Below are 20841 nucleotides of genomic sequence, written 5' to 3' on the forward strand. Positions count from 1 at the left end.
AAATATCACAATGTGCTTTGAATTCACAGGCTCTGGAAATTCGCAGACAACGGGGAATCTTCACCTCTCACAGACTTTTTAAAGTGCATAGGGCACGAACTTTTTTTCTGTTTTTTGTGGTTCAACATATCTTACACAACAACTCCAGAGTTCAAAAGCGAGGAAAATTTCTAAAAATCCGGGGGTTTTCGTCCAAAATCCCGCTGGTTTACACTGATATTTGTCCCGGGGACTGGGATCTAGTTAACCTCAATCGAAGTTGCTTATCACGTCACAACGTTGACATTTACAGCAAAGATCTCTCTGTTAACGCGAATATCTCGCTTAAGAATGTTGTCATGCTTTCTTTTGCTCTAGGTGAAAATGTAAACAATGCCGTGACGACACATTGGTAGACGCTCTAGAATTCCGCTGTTGCCACGAAGTAACTAGATGACATTTTAGCCACTGTTGGCTGTTATACTGCTCGCGATTTCTTTGCCGAGTGAGTCATATATTGTGTGTTTGGTTCTCAGAAAAACAGACGTTTATTTTCAATAAGTAAAAGGAAACGAGAATTGCGCCATAATTATCTTATGTTTATTAGATAGTTATTAATTACAAAGTAATTAAAAAATGCGATTATCTTATCTCCAGAAGAGCTAACGAAAAAAAAATAACAAGGCTATGTCAAAGAAAACGGACAAATGCATCAAAATCCATTGCAAAAGAAGGAGGCTTTTTTTAGCAGTTGTGAGAATCTCGGTAGTTTGCTTCAAATATCGAACCAGAGGAGGAAATTCTGGCTCCCTTATCTTTATCTCATTCTTTCTTTGTTGCTAAGCTTTGGGCTGCAGCCTTTGCCCATCGATCTATTTTACCCTTAATGCGATTTTATTAAAATAGAAGTACTAATTTATTCCAATATTTGCTCTCAACTATGAATTTATTTGATAAGTTCTTCCCAGATAGTAAAGTGGCAGAAATTATATAGATAAAATAGAGTTTAGGAAAACGTTATTCATAGAATGTATGAAGCATAAGCGGCAATGGAAGACAACGTCCTTGGTAAGGTAGCATAAAATCAGTCAGTCTTAACTCAAAACGTTTTTTGCGTGCGTGTTTTTGGTATTATTATTTTATGTCCGAGAATGGTAGGCGAGCTCGTATTTCTGGCAACGACCTCTTTTTCTTCAAAATACCTCAAGAAATGTCAAAAATGCAACCATAAATCATAAATTTACCTAACATTTTTTAGGAATAACTGATGGTCTGTGGCATATTTCCACATCATGGATCAACACAGAAAGTAGTAAGGATTTAGAGGAGACGGTGGATTAAAGGTGATATCCAATCCGTTAATTGCGCTTTGAAAGCCAAATGGGCGCAGAAGTACCTTGATGACAACAACCAAACAAAATGGAAACTTTTTTTATTATTTACTAAGAAAAATGGCAGGAAATTACTTCTGACTGGTAGCTTAAACCAAGCTGATGTAGCTGGTCTGAATATTCAAGATATTTTCACTAAAGAGGTAATTGAAATTTGGTCAAATCTAAATTACGAATAAAACCCAACATACATTGTAAATTCACCGATTTAGTACAATTCCCTTAAAAGGATTGATAATCAACCTGTCTTTTATCGACATTGGCCCTGTGCGGGAGTTAGCCAGGTCAAAGACATTTTAGATTATACGTCCGAGTTTTTAAATGATGAGGACTTTAAATCTCCCTATGAGGTTAAGACACTTTTTTAACGTACTACGGTGTTGTGTCTGCCATGGCAAAATTGAAAAAGTCTTTTCAGGATCAGATTATGAAAAATTCCAAAAACCAACCGACTTGTGGCCAAAAGCTACTATCATCTTCAAACTTTTGCAAAGAAGCCTATAAATTAATCGTTAAAGGAATCACTTCAACACAAGCTAAAAGCCAGCGAAAATGGATATCTGATTGCGGAATTTACGAAAATTCGATAAAATGGGATGAGTCATATATTCTGCCTTTTTATTGCACTAGAGAAACTAAACTTTTAACTTTCCAATTTAAACTTATTCACAGAAGAATTGCCACGCAAAATTACCTCTATAAAATAAGTATTTCTTTAACGGACGCCTGTACTTTCTGTGAACAAAACACAGAAACACTGTTCCATCTCTTCTGGGAATGTGGTTTTGTTCAAAATTTTTGACAAAACGTACAATACTGGTTGATACAGCATCTGGTTAAGCCTCAAGACTTTTCTTTGACCCTACCTACCTGTCTAGGTTTAGTCGATAATACTGAGGATATACTTTTACGTCATGCACTTCTAATTGGCAGGTATCACATTTACTGAATTACTCATCCAAAATTAAGAAAACCCTGCCGAATTTACATACTTTTTCGCAAACCTTCTTAAAGTGCCAAGAAATCGAAAAATGTTTTGCTTACAAGACGAACGCTGTTAAGAAATACAACTCAAAATGGAACTGTTTCAAATGAACTGTGTCTTCAATTTCCTTTTTTTGTTTTTTTTTGTTTTGGATAGTCCCCTGATCGCTGCTCAGTCTTCGAATGTTTAACTCCACTCTTGTTCCAAGACTTCTGCGTTAGGAGTGCGGCCTCTCTCTTCTTTTCCCTTTCTTTTTTGTGTCCTTCATTTTTTTTCGTTTGTTTTTTCGTCCTTACTTTTAATTGATACGCGTACAAATCGTAAATAAGTCGTAAGTAGTCGTAGTGCTGTATATGTACCCTTAAAAATGGACTGTAAGTAGCACAAATATAATTTTATAAATAGTATCAGTATCGCATTGTACTGTAGTGTAGGTATTGTATTGCAAGTAGTATATGTAGTATAAGTTCACTTGAAGACATAACGTTATTTCTGTAAGTAGTGTGGACATTGTAAGTACTTTTAGCTTTCTAAGTATAGTAAGTATTGTTAACAATGTAGATATAGTTATTGTGGTAAGTATTGTGAGTATTGTAAGTAATGTTAGTAGTGTTCAGTATTGTAAATGACGTGTCATGTAAGGCAATAAAAATTGTTAAAAAAAAGAATTTAGAGGAAAGCTTCATATTCTAAATCGGCACTCTAAATGCCCATGGAATCAAACAATGATTTTCCCTCTTGCACCACCCTTGTAGCACAACTGCTCGCTATACTGAACCACACACAACTCACAATTCCTCGATAGCTAACATCCAAAACATTACTTCTTGGATGGATTGGATTGTAAGCCTACAATCTACGAACTCGGTGCGGCCACGTTATTTTGAGCTCCGTAAATCGAGTTAATTTCAGTGAACTAAAAGATGCCAGTTACTATCAAAGGATTAAAGAAAGAAAATAATGTACTAAGGAATCAAATTGATGCCTTGATGAAGCAATTGAAGAATTCACAGGCGAAAGTCGACGACAAAATGTTGGAAAAGTCTAGTACTTCCACGCCGCCATGTTCCCCTGCCGAACCAACTGAAGCATCGAAGAGCCTTGATTTCTTGGGATTAGAATGTGACGACCTAAGCAATTTCCGTGCCTCAGCTTTAGAAGAGATATCTACCATCAAATCCCGGCTGGATGCAATTGCTGATAAAGTCGATGAACTATCGGATGCGATCGAAGAATTTCAAGCTTACAGCTACGGTTTCAACGTCAAAATACTCGGCATACCTGAGCTTGTGGCCAGTGAAACTGCCCTACAAACAACTACATTGTGTGTCAAGATCTTCAACAAAATGGGCGCTGAGACTACTATCCATGACATCGATATTGCGCATAGAGTGAAGCCAAGAAACGCATCCAGTAGGCCGAAACCAATCATTTGCAAATTTACCAGACGCCTAGCCCGAGAAGAAGTCATGAACAGAAGAGCCGATGTTTCTCATGTCGCCCCTCTTGAAGTAGGCTTGCCCGAGTCTGCGAGCCTTAGAGATGCGATGATCGTTGATCACCTGACGCCAAATACGCAGGAGCTGTTTTCAGCCGCAAAGACCTTCAAAGACCAGCATGAATTTAAATTCTGCTGGACAAAGAAAGGTCTTGTCTATCTTAGAAGAACGGAAGATAGCCGTCCCATTAAGATCAAGAATAGCTGCGATCTTCAACGTCTCGCACAGGGTGATTTAGAGTAGGCAGCCACAAACTGTTATTTAATCTTTGCTGTTCTGTCCTAACGAAGATGAATGTAAATAATCTAAAGAAGTCTGCGAAAGCAACCAAGTCTTTGTTTCGAGAGCTTCCCTATAATGGTGTTAACTTTATCGACCTTCACGGTCAGTTTAACAATAGCTTAAATAATTCGCTACCTTCCAAACAATACCTCCAACGGCTTAAGAGCCTACATGATCTAGATCTATTTAGCATGAATACTGATTCTAATACAAATCCAGATAGTAATCTAAATATGCAACCCATACGATGCAAATACTACTCGCCTCATGGCTTTAGCCAGCATAAACGTACTTTATTTACCGATTCTCACTTTTCCTTACTACACAGTAATGTAAGAAGCTTGCGCTGCAACCTTGATAATTTTCAATCTCATTTACTTGATGAAATTCAAATTAATTTTAGCGTTATCGGAGTGACAGAAACAAAAATCACAGATTCCAATATCCCGCTTGATTTTGATCCCTCGATACCTAATTACAACTTTGAATTTGTACCCACGCCTTTGTCCGCCGGAGGCGTGGGTATGTACCTCAATTCCAGTCTTAAATACACAGTGATTGAAAGAACCAGTGATGAAGCTTTCCAGGCTTTATGGGTCAAAATTCATTTTGCTAACAAAAGCGATATCACCTGCGGAGTAATTTATAGACAACACAATAGTCCAGAAAAATTCTTAAGCTATTTCGAAGAAACGGTTGAGAGACTCAGCACCTCTGGAAAGCCGATTTACATAATGACTGATGCCAACATAAACCTCCTCTCTTATGAATCGTGTAAATATGCACAAAGATTCCTGCACTCTCTCCAAAGCTTTTGTTTCACTCCAACTATTGACAAGCCCACAAGAGTACACAATAATTCGGCAACACTTATTGACAATATTTTTGTGAACAACTACGAAGCGCATATTTCAAGTGGAAATATCGTATCGGATATTAGCGATCATTTTACACAGTTTTGTGTGTGTCAGTCACTAGGTGAAAAATCAAGGTCGCGCACAAAATTTGTAACGCGCGATTACTCCAAATTCTCTGAAGCGAAATTTGTTAATGATCTTGCGCAATTGAACTGGGAAGCAATAATTGACAATGATATAAATAAATCTTTTTCTACTTTTTATAACAAACTAAATAGGTTTCAGGGAGAGGCGAAGTACTGAACATGCACTCATCGATATAGTAAACCAAATCCAATCGAACTTTGACAAAGGAATGTTTTCATGTGGCATATTTATAGATCTAAAAAAAGCTTTTGATACTGTTGACCATTCTATTTTATTGCACAAATTACAACAACACTATGGCATTCGAGGCGTCATCAATAATTGGTTCCACTCCTACCTCACTGATCGTGTCCAGTCAACGCAAATTAAATCTAACACCTCTAACAAAGAAACTGTCTCATGTGGCGTCCCACAAGGTTCTGTACTATTGCCCCTACTCTTTCTCATATACGTCAACGATATCTACAAATCGTCTGATAAATTAGCTTTCTACTTGTTCGCTGATGACACGAACCTCTTATATACCGATAAAAATCTTCAGTGCCTTGAGAATATTGTCAATATTGAATTAAATAGAGTTACCACATGATCATAATTAAATCAATCTATTTAGAGTATAGCAATTTATATTTCTTTTTCTTCATATGTTCACTTATTTTCTTTTCTTTCTTTTTTTTTTCAATGTTTGTATGGCTCATTGACAAATTATTTATACATTTCTGTAAACTGTAATTAATTCTTATAAATCAGTCTTCTCACTACCCGCCTAGATTAGCTCTAGCTACTTGCGGGCTAGTGTTGTCCTTGAATTTTATGTTAATATTTTTGAATAAACTTGAACTTGAACTTGAAACTTGAAAACTTGAACTCTCTTTAATTATCTTGCCAGATAATGCTTTGCATTCCCCCGCCGAAGTTGCACAACAGTTTCTTTAACAACTAACCCCTTCATTTACTTCCAATAACTATTGAATTTACAGCTGACTTGGGTTCCTGGAAAAGTAAACACTGTAGTGGCTATAAAATATGGGGTAGTTCAAAATAAACTATAAAATTTTGAAGAACATATATAAATTAAAACTTTACGAGTAGCGAGAAGCGACCGCAAATGGTGTTCCTCCGCAATTCTTTTATATATCATGACATAAAATGATGAGATTTCTTTATGATGGCCAGTAAGAAAATGGTCCCAGGATATTGCTGATTCAAAGAAAGAAGCAGTGTACAGGCCCGCAAATGATCCCCAACTTGAACTGCAAATGATCCCGGACCGGAAATGATACGCAACTTGAACCGCAAATGATCCCCGGACGGGAAATGATCCCCAGATTGGACCGCAAATGATCCCCGATCGCCTCACCATAAATATAGAATGGAATGGACTCAAATTTGGACAATGGATTTCAACTTTATAGAATTCATGTTTGTTAATAACACCAGTCGTGATATTTATACTATCTACATGCAAATTTCACAACCTTAAAAGTTAATATATAGCAGCACAGTACAACAGAGCAATTTAAACCTATAAACTGGAACATACATCTATATGATTTACTTATACCATTACTATGCCTAAAATGTGCACGAATTGTACGAAACCCTTCCAAATTAGGAGCGGGTCAGTTAAGCAAGTTTTTTTTTTTTTTTTTCGAAAAAGGAAGAAAAATCGGTCAATGCGCTTCAGATGACGGTCAAATCCGCCCACTATCGTCGCCTTTGCTCTTAATCAAATATTTGTCTTGAGCATAACGTTTTAGCCTCGGTCGTCCAATGGGTTGTCGTGTAATATGTTGATTTTGTCTTTCATTTTCGTTTTGCCGCTGATTGGACTCCAAGTCTTTCTTTAAAATTTTTACAAAACACAATGTCGTCGGCAAAGACCTACAGAAGACAATTGTCCCCCTCATAGACGCCTTAGGAATAGCTGTCAATTTTTTCCCACATTTTAGGCAAATTTGATCTTCAGTAAATCGCCTTCTCCATACTTCAATTTTAATTCTTCAATGCTGTCGAAATCAGCTTCTTCTTGACTATGGTTACTTGGGTAGATTATAGATAAGCCTTCTCCTAAGCTAGACACCGCGGGAACCGCAATATCGAAAATTTTCACCAGGCCTAATAAGGCAACATAATTACCTCACTCACGGGTAATGGACATCCGTCGAAGGTACGTCTCCCACCCACTATGATTCGCGAATTCTCTAAAGTGAATACGTTCGGGATGGGAGTGGCTGGGTTACTTAGGGAAAGGCTTACTACATCAGTGCGAGATTGTGGTATTCTCTGAGGAGGCTTTCCAATACAAGTAGGTTGGTCTGTTCCGAGTAAACTATTTTTGAGTTGCACTGGCAAAATTTATCTCGTATTGTTCGCCCTATTTGAAAAATGACGAATTTCGTTCAATTAGTGCACATTTTAGGCGTTGTAATGGTATAAGTAAATTATGTACTAAGTATGTTCCAGTTTATGAGTAAATTGTACTGTTGCACTGTGCACTGAGCTGCTACATTATAATTTTAAAGTTGTGAAATTTGCGTGCAAACAGTTTAATATAACGATCGACTGGTGTTATTAAAAAAAAATGAATTCTATAAAGTTGAAATCCACTGTCCAAATTTGAGTCCATTTCATTCTATCTTTATGGTGAGGCGATCGGGGATCATTTGCGGTCCAATCTGGGGATCATTTTAAGTTGGGGATCATTTCCGGTCCGGGGATCATTTGCGGGCCTGTACAGCACTCTTAAGGCCGATTTACACGGTACGACTTCGTCGCACGCGACAAGCTTACGACAGGCCTACGACACGAGTTGTTTCGTGTAAATCAAACCTACAACTCGCTTACAACTGTTGTGCTCGTCACAAAAAATGTCGTAGGAATTTTAAAACAAGTCTCAAAAACCTACGACAATCGTAGGTATAGGCAATGTTGAATGACGAGAGTTGTGTGCGACTTTTTGCATGACGCGAGCAGCGCGCGCTCTAGAAATCGCATGCGACAGTGGTAAGCAAAAGTTGTGCCGTCTAAATCGGCCTTTAGCCTCCACAGATAATTATCCGCATACAATACACGTCTATGTGTGTGTGATTTGGGAAGCAGAAGTCATATTATGTTTAAAACACGAGAAGCAGTGTTTTATCGGGTGCGCCTCGTAGTTTTAGACCCGATAAAGTACATGCTGTGAATTTTTTGAACGGCTTCAAAAACATTCCTGGAAAAGCGGGTGTCAAGAGAGGTCATTACAATGATGCTACTGTGAACGTTGGAAATTAGCATACGAGAAAAACAAACACTGAATGCTAATAATGAGGAATTTTCATCGGGTTTTAAAACCACCCACGTGATGTTTCATCGACCATTTGATAGGTCAATTAGGCTTACGAATTATTTATGAGTTTTTAAAAGCTAGGTGAGTAGCCATGGTTTGATGATTGTTTTTTTTTTATCCGACTTTTATTGGCTGTTGCAGCCTCCTTGCGAGTTTGCTACGGTTTTAAAATACACTGTGATTTATTGATTGATTTATTGCTTGATTGACTGATTGATTAATTCTTTTCCCTCCCCTTTCCTGTCGATACACGCAATTTAAAAATTCAAACGATTTTTCCGATAACAATTACTGTTTCTTCTCGCAATTAGCTGTTCTATGTTTGCTCATTAGGGCTCCCATAACAAAAGAGGTAAACGACAGAAGGATTCGTCAGCCACTTTAGGAGACTTTTGGCTATATAAACAGGAAGTGACTTTTACTTTTTTACAACAAAGCAATACCTTTACTGGAAGTAAACAAGAAACATGCTTCGTATGATTAAATGCGGCTTTCATCATAATAACATTAGCACAAGAGATTTTCGGCTAAATAATAAGTGAAACAAAGTGGTAATATTTTGCTTCCCAAATCTCCCTTGCTAGATTCTACATCGTACGTAACACTGAAGCTAGTAAATTATCAGTACTAACTACTAAAATATTATAAAAATTGAGCTATCAGAAAGACCAAGGGGACTGGAATTGCGTCAGATAGATAACTATGGATTCGAACAAGAGTACAAGAGCCGAAAAATAACATCGCTCCTATGAACTGAAAGTCCCTACGTGAGAGGCATACTTGAGCATAGTTGAGTTTGAATCAATGTAAAATGGTGCTTTCTCTGATCCTTTCTATATTGGCAATTGTCTGCAATTAGTTACATGTTTAATTTTTTCTTTCTTTCTTTCTTTCGATTTTTCTTTCTTTCGTTCTCTTTCTTTCATTCCTTTGTACCCAAACAAGTTATGGGAGGGAGTTATTACACCAGCTGCTATAGAAGCTTATAAACATGATAAAACGTCGAGGGTATAATACGTCCCAAAATATGTAATTTTAGAGCAATAAATAGACTGTTTTCAAACCTCTCTTTCCCCATGTGATTGTCAATTATCGTATGTTTTGATCGAACTGCCGGTAACTTGGTTTATAATGGCGAGCGCAATATGGCGAGAGCACCAAAACTAACGAGGAGCTGGCAGGAAGGGAAGAAAAGACGTCTCAATAGTTCCAAACTAAAATGGGTTTTTCCAAAACACAAAATTCGGTTAAAAAGGCCCACTTTCGCACGGTATAAAACGTGATTTCCGACAAGAACTTAAAATAATGGACTGCAGGAAAATTATTGATAGGAGTGATACCCTGCTAACACGACAAAATCACCATATAACACAGTTGTTGTAATGAACCATATTTAATCTAATCAGAATTTCTCACTATAAATCCACAGTCAAACATTATGGTAATACATGGAGACAAAAAATGGGCTGAAAAATTGCAGCAAGGAAAACGTGTTCTCATCCCAAGGCCCACAAGCTGCAGTAAAACTCCAGAGGAATATTTCTAACTCATATGAATGATGCAGAAATCCTGCATGGCTTGAAAAAGTTGGATGCAGAAATTCTGCACGATCTTATTTTTTTCAAGCCATGCAGAATTTCTGCATCATGTAGTTGTTGTAAGGACAGTAGCGAATTAAGCGGAAAATATGGTCGTGCAGAATTTCTGCATCCAGCTTTTTCAAGCTATGCAGAAATTCTGCATGGCTTGAAAAGTTGGATGCAGAAATTCTGCACGACCTTATTTTCCGCTTAATTCATTACTTTTCCTACAACATCCATGCAGAAAATGCATTTCTATGAAAACCAATATTCTCAGAAATATGGATTTCAGCTTAATTCACGGTATATGCTCAATAAAATGAACGAAAATTAAACAAAATCCTGCCCCTCAAACCAATAAATTATAAAGAAATGATCCAAAAATTCTACAATATTATTTACGGCGTAACCCAATAGAGCATGTTTGAGAAAATACGTGGCTCCAAGTAGTGAAAGATTAAGCACCACATTGCAACAAGAATGGATTGAGCTGACTCCAGAAGTAATTTATAGTAATTCCAATCTCTAACTTGTTTGCACTGAGTGAAGATTACCCATCTGTACTGTACAGCGAAATACGTTAGCTAGGTTTACAAAATTAGGAATATTTACAATGTCTAATTGGATTGATTGGTAATTGAAATGACAGCACATTTTCAATTTTGAAAGCTTGTTTATAACATCAACATTATTATAATTACTTCTACCAAACGTCAAATTTATTGTGAGACTACTGTTTTGAACTCTATTGCATGAAGTGGTCAATAACGCCCCACATCACTTTTAAACTATATACTCTACTCAAGCAGATTAAGGCCTGGTTCCAAATCGTTTATTTTTGTGATTCTTATCCCTTTAACTCCTACAGTGGCCAATAACGAAATTGAGTTCTAAGAATTCTAAGTTTCATTTTGTCAAATACATTAAGTCGAATAGTGCTATGCAAAAGTACTGGTTAAATAAAAGGTTTTATTTGAATGGCAAAACCACGGGATTTCATCCCCTCTTCAATCTTGTGAGGAACCAGGCAATAATCAACCTGAGTAGTTGTAAGCCCAGCACTCAGCTTCTGGCAGACAACATGTTTATCACATGATGTGCCTATCAATACTGCTTTCCTTTCGCCTGTAACAGCGGCAATAAATGCATTCCCTGTAGGAGAAAGCATGAAGGATGTAAGAAAGATGAACATCACAATAATTAATTATCTACTTTTAAATAAGTACCTTACAAAAAATTTGTTCTTCCATTTAGAAGTTTGTGTACTTTTAAAGAGTTAAGTCAAAACATTTCCAGTTCATTCTAGAACTAAATTAAACCCCCAAATCTAGAAAATTTGGCACAGTAGGTCTAGTTATAATCAAGTCTTTAAGTCTGGAGTAAAGTAACAGAACATAAAAAACACACTAGCAGATCCAGACCTTCAATAAGTGGGGAGCCTGCTCATTAATTATAAGCCCTTGAGGTACAGTGAAAGTGAAGGGCCCACTCTCCAAAATACTTCTTCTTGGCCTTTTGGGTCTCAGTTTGGCTTGAACATAAGGCAGGGGCCTGGGCCACCTTCTCCTAGATCCAGCACTGCATTAGTGTACATGTATAGCCACTACAATTTAATGGCTACATGTACATTGTATCAAACAAATTTGATTGAGTTATGTTCACATCAATATCATTGTGTCATTGGAGGCCTCCCGTATTGGAAACAAAGAAAACAACGATAAAGCAAATACATGAAAAAATCAAATTATACATGTATGGCTACATGTATGTACACGCTGTAATACATCACATTCAAAGGTGTCTGGTGCCTCTACTATGATGCAGCCACTCTATGTTCAATGTCAGGGGAACACCCTCCGCTGCCAAAACTAAAAAAAAAATAAAATAAAATAAAATAAAAGTTAACTCACCGACTTGATTCCCATATCCTACTTCTAGGATTAGGTCTCCATCCTTTGAGAACCAACCGATGATTTCATTATAGAAATCAACAGGATATTCCTCTCCCAGTCTTGCTGTAGAAACCTTGACGATGTTTGGAGGGGGAGAGGAATAATTTACATGGCTGCTTCCCACAATCCTTGAAGAAGCCCAGTGGCCAACAATGAAAGATGACACCACCTCTCGCATAATGGTACCTAAAGGTTCGAAATAACCAAAAAATAATAATAATAAAAATAAATGGCAGTTTGTAATTGGGATTGAACCAGCAAGATCCTTGTGGTGTCCATACTTTAAGTCTTAGAATTGTGAGGACATTGCATGAAAACCTACCCTTTTATAGACTATTAAAAATTAATAGCTTCAGTACAAGTAAAAATCCTGTTCAAACTTGGCACGAGTAACGTATGTCCGTTTAAACAGAAAAATGAACCAAGAAATAGAACCAAGCCAAAAAATAATGAAATTATGGACTTAACACCTTGGTCTTATAAAGTAGAGAGCTATAGTAGCGTAATTGACTGACTTTTTTTCTTATTTCAAAGTAAAGTGTAGCCTGCTTTCTTACCTTGTTTGGTTCTTTCTTCTTGTTTATGGTCAACAAAACCTTGCTGGATGAGGCTGGCACCTTCATTTCTAAATACCTCTTTCACAATATGTGCCCAGCCCACTGGACACATAATGGCACAGTTAAATGCACTTAAAACTGTAAAGTTGAGTCTGCACAGCAGTTTAACTACTTCGCTACATTGTTCCTCAACTTCCATCTCTCTCTAAAAGATATAAAAACAGTGATGATTCAATGCAGTTTGTAGGAGACTTTCAAGTTTCAACAGACTTCAAATAAGCTATAAGAAACACATCATGTTAACATAAAGCTCTAGATCAAAGATAACAGTTCTTTGGGGGTGGTACCAGATTTTAAGTCTTTGGTTATATATGTGGAGAACTTAACCATGGTATTATGTTGCAGTAATGACAAAGTAAAATAAATTACATCCTTCCAAATACTGTTGAATGAAATAAATTTTCCCATTGAATGATTATCTGTAAAAAACCTCATCTGAATTATGCTACAGCGGTAGAATCTCCTTTTGAAGTGGCTAACACTTGGATTACCATGGCTAGTAATCCCTACAACCCAGCTATGAGCAGAAAAACCAAAATGAAGCCACCAAAAACTCCACAAAGTCTCTTTCACATTATCACACTTATACGCTACCACAATGCCATGCTCTGGGCATGCACTAGTTAACCAACATGAGCCATCCACCGCCCAATGAATGCCAGCTTTTGTTTGTTGTTAACTTTGTTAAATTGCATTTAACTACATTTAAGTTTGTACGGCAAAATCATTTACACTACAAACTTCACCTAAGGCCAACCCTTTTTTCTTGTGGTACGTGCACCATTTTTATCTCAGCTGTACCAATCATTTTTGTAGTGTAAATGGTGCTTTAAGGTTTTTCTATGTATGCACACCATGTTGAACACGAATGTAGGAAGTAATTGCTTTTAGTACCTTTTGGTTTAATGTAGGCATTGCTATTCTCAATTTTGCAATAAATGGTAATACATAATATTTCAAAGAGTGTGCCCCGGCCATCCTAACACACCCTTGCATTAACGTACCTGATCATCAAATCCAATAACTCCTAAGGCAAGGGAGATGCCTTCAAAGTTTGATTTGAACAACAACAACAACAACAACAACAACAACAATTTATTTATGAGAAAAGACAAATTACAATATTACATACCCACAACTCCATACTCTGCATCACCTCTTCAAGGTTTGAGGGGAAAACAGCACTACCCTCGTTGTGGCCATTGGTGGTGGTGAATTCTTCATCTTCTGTACATGTAGTTTCGGGACTGGCAAATTCCCGCTCCTTCAACCTCTTTAGGAACACTTGGAAGTCATGTGACTCCTCAAAATTTCCCTACATAGAGGAAATAAAAACTATAAGTTAAAAAACTAAAATTCACTCAGAGAAAGATTTCTTACTGATTTCCCGACAATTTGTGGTGTTGCAATGCCTTATATTTATGAGCAAAATCTTCTGCTTCCCTGCTTCCCTGGATAAAAAGTTTAGAGTTAAGTACAGTAACCTTTCAGTCAGCTTCACTTACTCTGTCACTTTAACTTCCCTCTTTACCTCTATGTTTTTAAGAATCTGCGGGATCCATGTACTTATAGTAAATGTACAAGTCATGTACATGGTACAAACATTAAATGCAAAATGTCCCCAATTAATACCTATATGTTGTTTTGATTAGTTATAATAATTATTACTGAAGTTAAGTTCCAATAGGAACAACCCCTGAAAAAAAGGAGCTCATTAAGGCTGCTAATTCTGAATTAAAGTAATGAGGGTCTCTATTGGAACATTACAGTTTGTAGTGCAATTACATCTCAAGAAACAACTTATAAATAAGTAAGTCTTAGGCACTTTGGAGTTGGAAAAAACAAACAGCAATGCAACATGGTCATATTTCCACATAAGGTGTTCACAAACTGTACCTGCACTGTACATAAATTATATTGTACGGTGTTACGTGTCTTGATTTTGTCAGCTTCCTTTTTTAAATCTTTTAACAAGATGTCACCAGAAGCGATCTATGAAGACAGAGAGATTAAAGAGAGGGGATTACACAGTGACCATTGGAACAAAAGCTGCAAGGGATTACTTAATTACATTAGGCACATGTACATGAAAATTTTGTAACTCTAGCAGTTAAAGCCACTGAAAGAAAGTGGAATATGACTTTAAAAATAACAAGATGCCTGTTATACTGGCATAACGCGTGATGCTGGGGCTGATTCATTTATTCCAACTGTATGCTTCGCCGATTTATAAAACTATCCTTGCTAATGGAATAGTTTGAGTCACGACGATCGTGTTACGTTGCTTCCCTTGTGTTACGTGACTCAGACTATCAGCGGAAATTCGTGAAATTCCATTACGATAACGTAAGCTTCTCAATGACCTCTTTTCAGTCTCGCGTGTTTGATCTAAGACTGTCAAACAAAGCACGATTCCTTCGCTAAGAACTCACCAATTTCCACCGTTTTACGTGTCGGGTGCTTCTTAGAAGTTATTCTTTCGATTTACGGCTTCAAAATGGTGAAATTTCCGTTTGAAAACAGCACACTTGAGTCCACAACATGTTAAGACAATATGCGCGACAATTTAATCTGTCTTTAATAAATAGATCAAATGATGCATTGACGTCACACAGGTAGGGGTGAGTGGGTCCCCTCCCTCGCGATATAAGCGACAAGAATGGATTTTGATTGGCGGGCTGTTGTTGAAGACAATCAGAAGAATACATCCCGAGTAGGAGAGGGGAGAGTTTAATGAATAAATTAATGTGGCGATTTGTAGCTATGACGAAGAAAAAAAAGAAATCGTCCCGTTTTTAGACACGGTATGCCCCCTCAGGGCATCCCGCGTAATTATAATAAAAATTGGAGAGAAAATAAAATTTCACTCCAGGTTGTTGCAACCTTGTCTTTACCTTGTTCAAAAGAAAACATTTTGCTTCATCCGGGAGGCTAACTAACGGCTTCATTTGCCATTGCTTAAGGGCTAATGTCCCTTTGACTGCATCGCCAGGAGAAAACTTCTGTCCCTTTATCTTTCCAGCTTCATATAACTTGTTCACCTTTATGAAAGCATTCCAAGTATTTGATGATACTTGGGCCATGGTGAAGATGTCACACAGAATTCTTTTCTGTAAGAGAAAATTTCTTAGTTTGAGCTGCTGGTGGTTGTGGCATAGAAAGGGCTTTCACCTTAATTAGAATCTTTCAAAAATTCATTATGTACTCTCAAATAAAAAATTATTTGGTATGATGATCAGAATCAGAATTATTCTGGTGCTAAAGATTTCAAGGCAGTCAGCAACTATACAACAAGAAAAACACCGCACACATACTCAGTACATGCAAAGAAAAAAAAAGATACCTACATGCCACTTAAATTAACATATTAAATACCACTACATACAAATTGAAGAGAATAGAATAAAAGTATGGTAGCGACAGAGTGCAACTACTAAGGCCAGTAGAAGAAGTGCCGGAAAATGAAGCCTTCACTGGCTTTTACTTTTGAATCAAAGGAAGAATTTGATAGTGGATCCATATCACTTTAGACCTTGCATTATTTCATGCGCCCTTCAATTATCTGCTTGATCCTGCATGACTTAGCCATTTTAACAGGAACAGGTCTTTTAAATCTCAATAGAAAATAATGATCAGGTATGTTGCCAATTAAGTTTAATTTAAGTTAGTAAGAATAAATAGCAAGATGTAGAGTTCTAATAATGTTACATTTAAGGAGCAAGTTTCACAAATATTCAGTACATTCACTTTGTACAGTAACTCAAAGATTCAATGGAAACTTGTGTTTAGTATAAAGGGAAAACTCTCTGAGATTGGCTAGGTACATGTACATACATGTACCTGCTTTAAGTTATAAGCAATGTTCAGTAAATGTTAAAACTGGATTTGGCCAAAGTTAAAGTAGTGTAAATAAAACTTGAAAAACCATTTGACTGTAATACAGTGTACCTGTGATTGGCAGTAATCACTCTAAACATTTCCAGGTTGCATCAACAGAATTAATGTCATTGTTGTTCAGAGATCAATGCAAGTTCACAAGAAAACTAACTGGAATGAATAATTTTTTGGTGACTGCTCCTTTGAGAGTTTTCTTTAATCTTGAAATTTATTTAATTTCATAAACTGAAAATGGAAAGTTTGTAACTGAGGAAAACTTGAGGACAATACAGAAGGAAAATTCATACATAATTTCTAGGAAAATTGAACATTATCTAAAAAAGGGTGTGTCTGTGAGTAAATACAGCAACTATAACTTACATCTTTGTATAAAATACGGGAGCAATTGTCTCTCCATGACGATTGTGGCTTTGGAGGCTCACTCTGTGAGTCAAGGTCTCCATACAGTTGAGATCTACATCTTTCTACCTAAATTTGTAACAAGAAATAATTATGTTGTATTAAATATAAACAAGTCAGAATACAGATAAATTAATGTAAATACGGTAGTATAAAAGGACATATAATTAAGGGACAATTCACATTTATTTTCATTCATTGCCTTGAGCTCTATATTCAGGGCTGTTGCCTAATAAAAATTTCAAGGAGCTTGCCCACAAAGCCAAAAGCTAAAAAGTTAGGAGCCCAACAAGAGAAGTGTTTTGTGCTTGCTGCATTGGCATTTAGGTGCCCAGAGCATTTAATTCTTTGGAATGGGTGCCATGGGCTCGTGTTGGGCAATAGCCTTGATATTAACAGACAAACTGGCTATTAGCTAGATTCATGCAATTTTAGGATCATGTTCATGAAAAATAAATAGAGGGTTTCATAATTTCTTCTGCCAGTGATTTATTATTGAAGAAATACATATATTCATTTTGGTTAAAAAAAACTTCAAGATCAATAACAATAACAATGTGGGAGGCTCAAGCCAAAATGCATGTCTGAATTCAATTAACCCTGCATTTCAATAAATAGGATTAGCGAAATATACCTCTTCTCTGTACGTGATATCATGGCAGAATGATGTGGACTTTTGGTGCATTGCACCAAGGTAGATGGCCTGTTCATCTGTGAGCCCACAGTAGATTCTGGCCATTCTACCTTGGTAATGCTTATTTTCTGGGTGTTCTGTGTGGAGTTTCTTGGTGGCTAACATGAGGTGTGTACCACCCAACACTTCATAGTCATACACATCCTTTTTAGCAGGATCAAATGTTTCCTTGCTTTCCATGCCCTTGACGACCACGAACAGACATCTGTGACTTCCACTGGGTTCTTTCAACAACTGTTCCTTAAGGGTGTCAACGAATGCCTCATTCATGCGCCTGAATTGCCTCGACGAGCGGACAGGCAAACCAAGCTTCTCAATGGGAATAAACTGCGATGTTGCTGTGTTTTGAAAAGACAAAACATTGTCTTATTTTAATTGAATTATAATTAACTTATTTAACAGACACAAATGATCTACATGTATACATTCTATATTTTCTCAACTCAACACCTAGTCCTGAATAAAATATAATGTCAGGTCTTTAAAGACATTAAGTTGTAAATAGGCTCCTTTGATTTATTTGGCGCATAAAAAACTTTAGATTTTAGGCAGGATAAGAGCGAGTCTTTTGCAGCAATAACAACTAAGGAAACAATCCAAGCTTAAGATGAAATTTGAACCCAAGACCCTCCACGATCAAGTCGAATGCTCTTAAGCCACTGAGCTACTGGAGACTCCATGGTGAGCAAGGGTGAAAATAGGGGACTTTGACTAGAACTGCATCATCTGTCACTAAGAGAGGGGTCTCAGGTCAAAAACCCAACAAAGCTGGCTTCCTGACCTGGCAGTCGGGATGGTAAACTTATTATAATTAAGAAGATTTGGAGAGAATCACACCTATTGACCCCTCAAAATTCTTAATTAACTCTCTGCCTTTGAATGTTATCTGGAACACTGTAGTCAGCACACAAGCCCATATTTTGACTCTTAATTGTATCGTGCAGAAGATTTCAAGAGAAAAGGATAAAACCTTTTATTGAAGTGGCATGGTCATGAGTTTTGATCATTTCCTGTCTACTTTCAGGTGTCCAAATTAATTTTTTTTCTTTCTTAAAATTAAGCACATGCAATCTCTGTACATTATGCACAATGCTTTTGAAGAGTGCACACTACCCCAACTAACCCCCAACTGGAATTTTTTCCTAAGCACAACACTGGTTACTTAGTTGCAGGCGAAACATGTAGCAACCAAATTACCTGAATCAAGTACACATGTGTAGTTGCTTTCACCTAAATGTGGCAACAAAGCTGTGCTGAAATCGACACCTGACTGTTGGGGGAAGGGGGAAAAGGCAAGGGTTGTTGGATGCTAATTTAGCTTGGACATCAATTTTTTTTCCAAACGTACGTGATCAATAATCTTCCCTAATTTTGGGTGCAAATATAACAGTATCAATTCCATGCAAGAATTTTTTCATTCCAAGACTGAATTCAACCAACCCTCTCCATGCCCAAAGTAAAATGGTTAGACCCAAGTATACTGTGAACCACGTAAACTATATATGTACAGTCGACTCTCCATGACTCGAACCTTCTAGGGAAATTGAAACAGGTTTGAGTTATCGCCAGTTCAAGTTATCGAGGGTAATATTATATAGAAAATGACCTGAAAGAAAAGGAAAATTGGTTCGAATAACCGAGAGGTTCGAGTTATCGGGAGTCGACTGTACATGTATAATTATGTTAATTGCTAAATAGCTAGCCAATGTCAAAACAAAATTGGTCAATGAGAGCTTCATCCAAACTTATAAATTATAATACAGCCGAACCTCTTTGTTAAGGACACCAAGGGGCAGGAATAAGTGTTTACCCTATAGAGGTGTCCGTTTTACAGAGATGTATATGGATTTCAGTCTCTCATGGACCAAGTGAACTGTCCATAAGAGAGAGGTGTCTGTATTAAAGGGGTGCCTTTGAGGAGAGGTTCCACTGTTATAATGACTTACTTGAAATAAGACACTTCTCACAGGATTCTTGCATATCATCAGTTGATGGACTAGTCGTGGAGGTGGAGGTTGAGGTCGAGGACAGGTATTTCCTTTTTCCAGATTTGCTTGAACTTTTGTTTTGAACTTTCTCAGTTGATGCAGTGGTTGTGGCAGATTCAGGGTTATCATCAACATTGGTGACACTATTGCACAAACTGGATAAACTAGATGCACTGTCACTGGATCCTGGGGGGGTTCTCCCTTATATGGGCTATATAGGTATGTGCGGCGCCAAAGGGTATGGTTTTTCAGCCGCTTTGGTCATAAATAGGGTATCGATTTTAGCCATTTTGCCGTCATTTTGGTAATAAATAGGGTATCAATTTTTGCAATCTAGTCTTGAATTCATTTTTTTTTTTTTTGAAGAAACTACTTGTTCATCATGATGTTTACAGCAACTGTGTACGTGCCGCAATGGCTTGTCATGCGCTCCGGTCACGCGCTGGACTCCAGGGGTTCTTGAACTGGTTATAAACAGGGTATCAAATTTTTGGTCAGGTCATAAATAGGGTAGGGAAAATCGCAGATTTTGGTCATAAATAGGGTAAGGGTTTTGGGAAGCGGGCTGCACACCCCTATCCAATTTTTTTGGGAGTACCACCCCCCCCCCCCCCCCCGGGCACTGGATGCACTTAGTTTTGTCAAGGCATTTTGAATCTCTTCAACTAGAGTTTTTGTTTTTTTACTGACACACTGGCTAAACGCCAAATGTGAGCCGAACCTATTAAATGACTTCCCTGGTAGGAGACAGAACTGGCTTTAACCATCTAAATTGAATTCCACCTACAATGTATAAAAGTGGAAAAAATTGTCAGCACGAGGCCACCGCAGGATAATCAATTATTTCCCATACTTCTTAATTTCATTACTGTATTTGAAGATCGAACCTTAGTTTCTCTCTAAAAGCAATAAAGTTGTGTCCACTTTTTTTAACGGATGACAACGTATAATTTTAAAAGCATAGAAAATTTGTGTCTGGAAACCAAAAGCTTACCAACACCATGGCCTGTCACATATGAACCAAAACAGTCCGGATTCCCCAAATTAGCATATCGTTAATAATTACCAGATACGCAGTTCAAATTGTCGAGTTAAAACAGACGAGTATTCCTTAGTAGTTCTTCTTTCCATTAACCGTTTCAAAAAGGTGTGTTTTTCTTCAGTAAACGCGAAAATCGGCGTCTGAAAATGTCCGCGCAACTCCACGTGTCGGCCATTTTCCTCAAGCGTAGACAAAAACCTT

The 20841-nt window shown here is 37.3% G+C and overlaps 4 protein-coding genes across 8 annotated transcripts in view; 2 read left to right on the top strand and 2 right to left on the bottom strand.

Moving 5' to 3' along the window:
- The window catches only part of LOC146485634 (ras-like protein 1), a 567471-nt gene that overhangs the window by 300911 nt on the left and 245719 nt on the right, over positions 1 to 20841 (top strand). The window lies entirely within an intron of this gene.
- On the top strand, positions 2796 to 4383 carry LOC146485646 (uncharacterized). The gene has a single exon (XM_085102997.1). It carries the CDS (start codon positions 3279 to 3281, stop codon positions 4095 to 4097), a length of 819 nt encoding a protein of 272 aa, XP_084959123.1. The 5' UTR covers positions 2796 to 3278; the 3' UTR covers positions 4098 to 4383.
- LOC146485647 (uncharacterized) lies at positions 9846 to 13682 on the bottom strand. Its single transcript, XM_085102998.1, has 4 exons — positions 13625 to 13682; positions 12561 to 12765; positions 11962 to 12189; positions 9846 to 11203 (listed from the first exon to the last, which is right to left on the bottom strand). The coding sequence occupies exons 2-4, from the start codon at positions 12757 to 12759 to the stop codon at positions 11007 to 11009; spliced, it is 624 nt and encodes a 207-aa protein (XP_084959124.1). The 5' UTR covers positions 12760 to 12765; positions 13625 to 13682; the 3' UTR covers positions 9846 to 11006.
- On the bottom strand, positions 13720 to 20818 carry LOC146485648 (uncharacterized). The gene is made up of 7 exons (XM_085102918.1): positions 20593 to 20818; positions 19557 to 20381; positions 17551 to 17948; positions 16878 to 16985; positions 15515 to 15730; positions 14517 to 14612; positions 13720 to 13935 (listed from the first exon to the last, which is right to left on the bottom strand). The coding sequence occupies exons 2-7, from the start codon at positions 19588 to 19590 to the stop codon at positions 13720 to 13722; spliced, it is 1068 nt and encodes a 355-aa protein (XP_084959044.1). The 5' UTR covers positions 19591 to 20381; positions 20593 to 20818.

The sequence above is a fragment of the Pavona decussata genome, unplaced genomic scaffold, assembly GCF_977016875.1.
Source record: "Pavona decussata unplaced genomic scaffold, jaPavDecu1.1 SCAFFOLD_25, whole genome shotgun sequence".
In the NCBI taxonomy this organism is placed as follows: Eukaryota; Metazoa; Cnidaria; class Anthozoa; order Scleractinia; family Agariciidae; genus Pavona; species Pavona decussata.

Coding starts and splice junctions, on each gene's coding strand:
- LOC146485646 (XM_085102997.1), top strand. CDS start 3,279: ATGCCAGTTACTATCAAAGGATTAAAGAAAGAAAATAATGTACTAAGG.
- LOC146485647 (XM_085102998.1), bottom strand. CDS start 12,759: ATGGAAGTTGAGGAACAATGTAGCGAAGTAGTTAAACTGCTGTGCAGA. Junction 12,190..12,560: donor AGAAGAAAGAACCAAACAAG/GTAAGAAAGCAG, acceptor TCGAACCTTTAG/GTACCATTATGCGAGAGGTG. Junction 11,204..11,961: donor AGGATATGGGAATCAAGTCG/GTGAGTTAACTT, acceptor TTTCTCCTACAG/GGAATGCATTTATTGCCGCT.
- LOC146485648 (XM_085102918.1), bottom strand. CDS start 19,590: ATGCAAGAATCCTGTGAGAAGTGTCTTATTTCAA. Junction 17,949..19,556: donor TGAGAAGTGTCTTATTTCAA/GTAAGTCATTAT, acceptor TTCAAAACACAG/CAACATCGCAGTTTATTCCC. Junction 13,936..14,516: donor ATAATTTATGTACAGTGCAG/GTACAGTTTGTG, acceptor TCCTCTATGTAG/GGAAATTTTGAGGAGTCACA.